General features: G+C 43.0%; 1 protein-coding gene across 1 annotated transcript; it reads left to right on the forward strand.

Annotated features, from left to right (window-relative positions):
- Positions 1–1,911: 1,911 nt before the first annotated feature.
- LOC306932059 (olfactory receptor 52E4-like) lies at positions 1,912–2,886 on the forward strand (the record flags this gene model as incomplete). Its single annotated transcript, XM_079513764.1, has 1 exon — positions 1,912–2,886. The coding sequence occupies one exon, from the start codon at positions 1,912–1,914 to the stop codon at positions 2,884–2,886; it is 975 nt and encodes a 324-aa protein (XP_079369890.1).
- Positions 2,887–9,729: the final 6,843 nt, after the last annotated feature.

Genomic DNA, 9,729 nt, shown 5'->3' on the forward strand with positions numbered 1-9,729 from the left:
GAAAGTTATGTGCTGAATCCATTTCTGCCGTATGCCGAGTGATAGGGCTGGACTGGCCACAGGACGTAGCGGGCATATTCCCCCCTTTTTTTATTTATTTTTTACAGGCAGGCAGGCCAATAGGCGGCAGGCCACCAGGAAAGGTCCGGGCGTGCTGCCATTCTGCCAGTGCCATCATGATAATTTCACTGTACCTGTATCAGTGAGTGACTAGCCTCGATACCCAGGCTTTCATTTCGTCTGCGTGAAAAATTAAAGCCTGGATTTACGCATGGGCTGCACTGGCCTAAACGTGGGAGTCAACCCTTCCGCGTAGGCGTCGCTCCAAATGATGTGACGTCAGGGCTCTGAGCGGTGTGCACCCCTTAAAATAACACCGTGAGGAAATCATTACCAGTGGAACTTCAAACAAGGCTATGTGAGGAAAATTAGGAGAATGGCTGAAGAACCCACCACACCGTCTAAGAAAAAAACCAACGTGTGCTGACTCTGTGGAAATAACTTTGACAGTCCGTTAGAATGGTATACTCCAGCAACCAGTGGTTTCTGCGTCTGGTCGACACAATGACAGTGCTGCACTGGGGGGGGGGGGGGGAGAGAGAGACCGGGGCTGACGGACAGATACGGTGAACCAATCAGGGTGTGCGTAAATCTGAGCCGCGGCCCTCCCATCTAGGCCAGAAATGTCTAGCGTTAGCTCAGGCTAGTGAGTGACAAATAAACCCTCTACAAAGGGTTGTGTAGTTGTAGTTGTAGTTGTGTGTTGGTTTGTATCATTTATGTTGCTCTGTAAAAGTGGTGGTATTAGGGCTTGTTTGTTTGTGTGTGCCTCGACGGAGTGGGCGGTAGAGTTTCTGCTATCTGCGCGCTGGTTGTGGTGGGCCGGTCTGGGCCAAATTCACGCAAAAAATGACCGGGCCGAATTTTTGTCCCAGTCCAGCCCTGGATACACCATTTAGTCAGAAATTGAGTAATTAGCCTAATTAATCACTATAAAAATTGGAAATGGCTATAACTTTGATAGATAATTGTGCTTAATGTGTTGTTTCTATATGATTTTGATGTGCTGAATCCATTTCTGCCATATGCCGAGTGATACGAGTCACCGTTTCGTCAGAAATTAAGTAATTTCTCGGCTTTTAGCCATTCTTTCGAGATCTCCCCAGTTGAGCCCACTCTCTGCCATTTCTGCCTCGATATTTCTTCTCCTGGGGGGTTCCATTTCAGGGCTTGTCTGGTGATGTTTGTCGCAGGTTTTCTGAGGGTGTGGCCAATCCAACTCCACTTTCTTTTTCGGATCTGTAAGTCAACTGACAGAGCTGTAGTGTATAAGAACACATTGACTTCATCAGTGTGACTGAGTCAACCAGACTCCATCTGTTTGTTGTCATTAAACTCAGTGGAGACAATGTAACAAGATGCAGGTCAGCTCTGTCTACCTTTGTGGTGCAAACTCCCACTCACTGTCTGAAGAAGACTTTCTGTTGTTATTGATATTTGCTTTGCTTGACACCACAGAAATAATAATGTTATTTAGACAGCATGTTGGTTCATACAGATGCTACTGTAGTGCAGGTACATTGTTTACCTGTTAGTGTCTTTGAGGCACCACTTTGTTCAGTCTGCACTCTAATTATGTGAGTGTGGTGCTATGTGTTCCAGTTAATTCAATATTCTAACTTGTGTTTATTTCATAAATTAATGCTCTACTTGATCATATTGCAGCATCACACAAAAACAACAAAAGTAGCAGATCCACAAGCTCGAATTGTGGCATGAAGCTACACAGTTTTGGAGACGACAGCTGATTTGTATAATCGGCCTGTTACAGTGCTGATGCTAGCATCTGCTGAATGCCTAAAATTGCAAATTGATCTTTTTTTCCCAGTTATCTGATAACCATCTGTAAACATGAATCAAAGCTTCATAAACACTGCCGTGCTGCTCGGCGCCTTTGAGCCGCGCGGCCCAGCAAACCACGTCTACTTCTTTCTGGCCTTTGTCATGTACGTTGTTACCATGGTGGTGAACCTCGCTCTCATAGCTGTGATCTACGTGGACTCCAGCTTACACAAACCCATGTACGTGTTCTTGCTGAACCTGGCGCTGAACGGCGCGATCGGATGCACGGCCGTGTGTCCGGGGATCATGAGCAATCTCCTCTCGGACACACAGAGCATCTCTTATGGAGGCTGTCTGCTACAGGTGCTGTTCGTCAACGTCTACGCCGTGTGCACGTATGCCATCCTGGCGGCCATGGGCTACGACCGCTACGTGTCCATCTGCAAGCCGCTGCAGTACCACAGCATCATGACTCCCGGTAAGGTCAGACTGCTGTTGGCCCTGGTGAATTCTGTCCCGATCACCCTCATAGCCGTCCAGGTGTACGTGACCTCGCGGCTGCCCCTCTGCCGCTTCTCTATTAACAAGGTGTTCTGCGACAACCTGTCGGTGGTTCAGCTGGCGTGCGTCCGCAGCGCGCTGGCCGACCTGTACGGCGTCTTCATCATCGCCGTCCTCATCGTGTTCCCTTTCTGCCTGGTCATCGTGTCGTATTTTCAGATATTACGTGTGGGTCTGAGAGCCTCGACTGAGTCGCGGGGGAAAGCCTTGGGCACGTGCGCCCCGCATCTGATCGTCTTTGTCAATTTCTCTCTGTGTGTTCTATTCTCTGTGGTTTATAACAGGTACGGCAGGATGCCCAGGTATGTTAATTTTCTCCAAACGGTACAGTTCATATTTCTGCCGCCGTTGCTGCATACGATCGTCTACGGAATGAAGACCAGGGAAATTCGGAGGTCTGTTGCAAAAGTTATCCGACAAAGGATTTTGTCAAAGACACAAGACTTCATGGCAGTTAAAAAGTGCAAGATAGATGTTGTTTGATGAAGGCAGTGATGGATCTTGGTGGTCAGACTGAATTAAGTACGCATTTTCATCTGATATTGTTGCTGTAGGGCAGAAAGTACTCATCTCCATATTTCAACCTTTTTGTTTTTTCGTAAATTAATCAAAAGAAGTAGATCAAGTGTTTTGAGCTTGTAGATCTGCTACTTTTGCTATTTTTGAATTTGAATTCTGAAAAGTAAAAAAGTTCGATATGAGGTTTCCACCCAACAGAGACAGTATGTGTGATATTTCATAATATCCCAATTAAACAATTAATTTAATGTTTAACTATTGTCTATGACAGGCATGTCCAAAGTCCGGCCCGAGGGCCAATTGTGGCCCCCAGGCACATATAATATGACCCACAGCTTCCTTCCTAAAATGAATTATTTTGTTGTTTTCTGCAGTCCTATAGTAAGCCTTGACCGATTACATGCCGCCATGGCATCTGGTGGCTAAACCCGGTTAAAGCGCAAACTTAAAGAAATCAATCAATCAATCAGTCAGTCAGTCAGTCAGTCAGTCAGTCAGTCAGTCAGTCAGTCAGTCAGTCAGTCAATCAATCAACATTATTGTCACAACAGAGTTACAGGTAAAAGTGAGGTGTTTTTCTGTGCCGATAGGTGGTAGCATACGCACACCTAAGGAATGCCACGCGTCCACTCTAACTCTACGATCTTTGTTTCCTTTCCGGGTTATTCATCTTATGTTATGAGCACAGTGCTCACTCGCATTAGCTCAGACCCCTTGCTCAGCGATGCGGTACAAACTCACAAATGATTTACGATCGTCAGGTGCGAGGTGGCTCACCACGGACAGCACTCGAAGCTTTAAGCCCTAACCACACCAGAGGGTCAAGATGGTTTTAGCGTTTTCCCTGCGGTGTGATATGTCTTGTTGCATGTTGACCCACGTTGACCCACGATGACCCTAGTGATTCAACGCATGGAATTCAATGGACCAAACCACATGCACCAAAGGGTCAAGACGGTTTTAGCGTTAACTCCTTGCAACCGTTTGGACCCAAGGAGTTGCATGGTGACCCTTTGGTGTGGTTAGGTCTTTAGAGATACAGCGCTTTGAAAATCCTGTTAATGGAGGCTTGATGGAGCTGGATTTAAAAATCCCATAGCTGGTGGGGACAGAGGCTCTCCATAGTAACCGGAGCAATGCTAAAAGGTAAATAGACGGTCGCTGCTTTCATATATGGAGTATACAGTTGTCTACGAACATACACGTAGATAGCACCAGTAGGTACCGAGTCATTGTTTTGTAGTCATCAGGCCCGAACCCTCTAAACCTCTAAAGAACTTCCTTGATGCAGCGTAGTGCGAGTCATGCTGTTATTGGGAAGGTATTATTCTTCCGGTTTGAGGGAAAGGAAGTTCCAGATTGAGATCCGGCCTGATGACTATAAAACAATGACTATAACATGACGAAACGATATCATCCGCTCCCAACCGGATCATAAACCCGGAAAGGAATGCTGCCCAAGCTAGATTTGAACATGGGTGAAGTCATCCTTTAAGGATGGCAATGTGTGTGTGTGCACGCCTCTCAGAGCATTCTCCATATAATCCCATGTAAACTGCATTCTAACTATTCAGACCATGGATTTGTAACTTGGATTTATACTTTTTATGCAATGTAACTCTGAATCTTTACAATACATGTCTGACTTGAATTATTACTAAAATCATTTCTAAAAACTTAGTCCACAGTGTGCGAGTTGAAATTCTTTCAGGGATCTTTGACTTCTTGTCCGTAGAGAGTTTAAAGGGACTATCCACTGCTTTCTGATTTTAAAGGGCAATCTTTTTAAGATAATATATTCCTTTGGGCAATTATTACATTTATTCATTTTTCTATATTGGTTATTATTTAAAGGACCACTTCACCACTTTTCAACCTATCTTCATATAACAGGTCCTCATTAATAATTATGATAAAATGGCACAATTTTCTTTCTACTCGGTCTGTGTCTCATAGGAGGGCTGTGATCAGTTCAGAAACCCGTCCACCAGTGACATCATCGATGGGGAATCCAAGCTAATAGAAACTGCAGGCTTTCTAGTCCTGAAAAGTTGCAATGCGAAAATGGAAGCCATTGTTCTCACGATAATACAAATCTAAACATTTTTGTAAATAAATCTTGTTTAAAAATAAATCTGCCTAACGATGATGTCACTGGTGGACGGGTTTCTGAACTGCCCACAGCCCTCCTATGAGACACAGACTGAGTAGAAAAAAATTGTGCCATTTTATCATGATTATTAGTATGGACCTATTATATGAAGATAAGTTGAAAAGTGGTGAAGTGGTCCTTTAAAGGTCTTATAAATTTCCATCAGTGACCGTGCCATTGCTGGTGCTCCCACTAGGCTCTGGAACAGCCTTCCCCTCCCATTAGAAGTGCTCAGACTATTGGGGCTTTTAAATCTGTCCTCGAGACTCATTTATTTTCACTAAGGATGGCACAGACGGTTGGAAAATATCAACTTTGGACACAAAGTACCAACTAAATTTGCACACAATGTATGTCAGAATTAGCTTCAATTCAGTTTCAGTTTTATTAGTCATATACTAGGCCTATAGAGCGTCGCAGTCCCGCCTCCTACCCTGGACCAGGAAATGAAACCCAATGCATTTTTCCCATAGACATTTCTTAAAGTATTTATTTAAAGACGGTTACGCCGCGGACAAAGCCAACTCGAGTCGTGACAACTCATGACAACACAAACAATATTTTGGACCAAACAAATAATTACAAAGAAGAAAAACAACAAAAAAAGTGTTGTAACCTGCCGTTTTTTTCTTCTTTCTAATTATTTGTTCGGCCCAAAAAATTGTGTTTGTTGTCATGATTTGTCACGACTCGAGTTGGCTTTGTCCGCGGCGTAAACGTCTTTAAATAAATACTTTCTGAAATGTCTATGAGGAAAATGAACGGAGAATCATTTCCTGGTCCAGGGTAGGAGGCGGGACTGCGACGCTCTATAGAGCACCGAAGTCTGACGTCACTTTCAGTAGAGGGCGCCAGTACACAGGTTTATGTATTTTTTTATTTGCATTGTAATCCCCATAGGCCGATTTTAGGTCGCTTCATATAAGAACTGTGTTTGAAAAATAAACCGATCACCCCGGCCTTTCTGTCAGGGGGGTGGCTGTGCGTCGTTAATGATGTCCATTCATATTTGATACAGCCAGTTTCTGGAGAAAATGGAATTAATTTGGCCGCAAAAGCCTTGAAACTACATATGAAAGCAATGTCGCTGCTAATATACGTCATGCCCAGCTGTCAACACATTGCGTTCCTGAGATTCCTCGTTGACGTAAGCTCAGCTGGCAGTGACTCGACTCATACTAACCACGAAACATTAAATGTAAAAAATAAAATAAAAAATAACGTAATTAACAGTTTATGTTCCCCGGAAATGTAGTCTCTGGGTTGTTTGACTCGTTTCTAGCGCTTATTGTGTTACTCTTTGGGTATATTTGTACATTTCCACCTTCAGTCGATGCTTCATATCCATATGAGTGAAAAGGCCGGGATGATCGGTTTATTTTTCAAACACAGTTCTTATATGAAAAGATCTAAAATCCCCCTATGGCGATTTCAATGCAAATAGAAAGTACACAAACCTGTGGACTGGCCCCTGCCGGCTCAACGGCAGGGGCGCAGATAGCATTTTATAACTGGGGGGGATAGATTTGGGGGTATTTGCGCTCCATATCCCCTCCACTTTTGCACTGAGGAGGGGGGGACATCCCCACCACTTTTGAGCAAAATTACACAGATGTGTTATGTTGTTTGCATACATACAACGAATTAGACCCCAGCTCCTATTCCAGACAACAGTCTTGTAAAAACTTTACTATTGTAACTCCCTCCTTACTGGCCTACCGACATGTGCACTTAAGCCTCTCCAACTTCAAAATGCTGCAGCTCGCCTGGTCTTCAACAGGCCAAAATTCTCACATGTCTCCCCCCTTCTCCGCTCCCTCCATTTGTTCCTGGTCGTTGCATTCACTGCCACTCTGATGCTGGCATTCAAAGCAACCAAAGGTATGGCTCCCCCATATCTTGCAAGTATGATCGAACCCTACAAACCCTCCCACACACTCAGATCAGCCAACGCAGGGAAGCTGGAAGTACCTTCACTAAAAACGCAGGGGCAACGCTCCACACGTCCAAAACTCTTCTCCCTTCTGGCTCCAAAACTATGGAGATTTGGGGGTATTTGCGCTCCATATCCCCTCCACTTTTTCGCTGAGGAGGGGGGGACATCCCCTCCACTTTTGAGCAAAATTACACAGATGTGTTATGTTGTTTGCATGCATACAACGAATTAGACCCCAGCTCCTATTCCAGACAACAGTCTTGTCAAAACTTTACTATTGTAACTCCCTCCTTACTGGCCTACCGACATGTGCACTTAAGCCTCTCCAACTTCAAAATGCCGCAGCTCGCCTGGTCTTCAACAGGCCAAAATTCTCACATGTCTCCCCCCTTCTCCGCTCCCTCCATTGGCTCCTGGTCGTTGCATTCACTGCCACTCTGATGCTGGCATTCAAAGCAACCAAAGGTATGGCTCCCCCATATCTTGCAAGTATGATCGAACCCTACAAACCCTGCCACACACTCAGATCAGCCAACGCAGGGAAGCTGGAAGTACCTTCACTAAAAACGCAGGGGCAACGCTCCACACGTCCAAAACTCTTCTCCCTTCTGGCTCCAAAACTATGGAATGCACTTCCCATTACAATCAGAACTGCAGCCTCACTCCCAATCTTCCACCGTAGTCTGAAAACCCACCTCTTCAGACTCCATCATGGCCCGTAGCACTCGCCCTATAGCCCCGACGTCCTTACAGGCATATGCAAGGCTCAACTTATGTAACTTAGATAGCACTTTATGTAGACTTTGATAACAGATTTTTGACAAATTCCCTCCCAGCTATTTAGAAAGTGGTTAAATCAAGCATTGAAATAATACGTTTTGGAAAACCATGAAGAACGACATACTATGTCGAAAAGCATGATTTTCATTTGTTTCATTGCTGGCCTATAATAAGCTACCTGACCTGGCGGAGATCTGTGCTCCGAGGAGCATTTTTTCTAGTTCTTTCATTTGTAATAGTTTGTAAATCTACGTTTGTGTGAACAGACAGGCTGTTTACAGCTATGTCAGGATGATGTTGATGATGTCACACCTGTCTGTCTGACTTGCTTTATTCGCTGGGCTTTATAAGCAGAGAGAGTGAGAGTTACTCCAGTCCTGACAGCTTCTGGTTCATGATGAGATGAGACACACACACACACACACACACACACACACACACACACACACACACACACACACACACAGCTTTTGTTCTAGGTGGGGCTCAGCTGTTTACGGTGAAGGGCTCTTTGTCATTTCTCTCTAAATGCATTTAATTAATATGTGTGTACGTACGATCAAGTGTTCAAAGTTTGAAGTTAGATTTCTAACATTTTACATTTACTTTTTAATACATGTGCAATGCAATGCTTCTGTGACTGCAGTGCACATAGCATATGAAACAGTCTTATGGTAAAGATAAAGAATGGTCATTTATGACTTTCTGTCCAATTGCATGATTTAATTAACATTTTGTATTTTTTTGGTTCAAGGTTTTATCTCTACAGACTTTTTTAATACAATGTGCAGTGACATGCTCCTGTGACTGCAGTATACATACTATAGCATAACATAACATAACATAAATGAGATAAAGTTAAATACATTTAAGTATGATCAATGAATAGAATCTAGATAAAAATGTGAACATTTTAAGTGGTTGATGTTCATATTTCTGTTGGTTGTTTAGTGATGATCAGGCCGAGTACTGTCCTCTGTACTAATATTCATGTCATCAAAAACACTATATTTTTTACGGTTATTTTATGGTTATTCTCTGAGAAAAGAGGGCTTTTCTGTTCTCTGCACAGCACTGTGGACAGCAGATAGCTGTCGACATAACATGATTCATATATTTCACTTTGATTATAGCAAAGCACTTGAAAAGCCTTGCACTTGAGCTATTGCAAGAATCCCTATACGGTCGGTAAGTGGTCATATGGATCAATGATAAATTTATGTTTAAATTATTAAAATTTGCCTTTATGTATAGAGACAGAATGCTGTCCCAGGTTTAAAGGTACATAAGAATGAATGTGAAATGAACAGTGAAAATGGTATTCATTCTGTAGTTTACTATGATGATAATCTACTAAGTATTAGAGACATGGGCAGCTGCTACCATCCCTAGACCTTGGTTCCTGTATTTCATTCTGCTCTTAACTCTTGATTATGGAAACAGTTGCTGACTTTTCTGATGAAGCGTATTTTGATTTGGGAAGCGCACACATTTTAGGTCACAGTCGGAAAACTCATCTCTTCAGACACAACCTCACAGTTTGTTTAAGAATACTATGCAGATATACTCTATGTTGGTTACTTCTTTTCCTATTTAGATTTGTTTTTGCTTGACCACAAATGTAAATGTTATTTCACTTAATGTTATTTCAGCTATAGGCCTACTATTTGTTCCTCTTTTCTTCACGCTTTTGGATTGTATGCCCCACATGCAGTGAGTTACTTAAAATGGGCATATTTGTAGCCATGGGGTTATTAGTTCTTTGAGGAGATGCTGTAGATGCTGTACATCAAAGTGATTTAATTGAATGCGCTAATTTTCTTTATTATGTGTGTTTTCTATACTGTATGACGCTGTAATGCCTACAAATTGAATATATTAAAGTCGATGCTTGTTTGTATGAAAGTGTAACACGAGGAGAATCACAAGCAAATAGAAG

Source organism: Electrona antarctica (genome assembly GCF_951216825.1).
Source record: "Electrona antarctica genome assembly, chromosome: 11".
Taxonomy (NCBI): domain Eukaryota; kingdom Metazoa; phylum Chordata; class Actinopteri; order Myctophiformes; family Myctophidae; genus Electrona; species Electrona antarctica.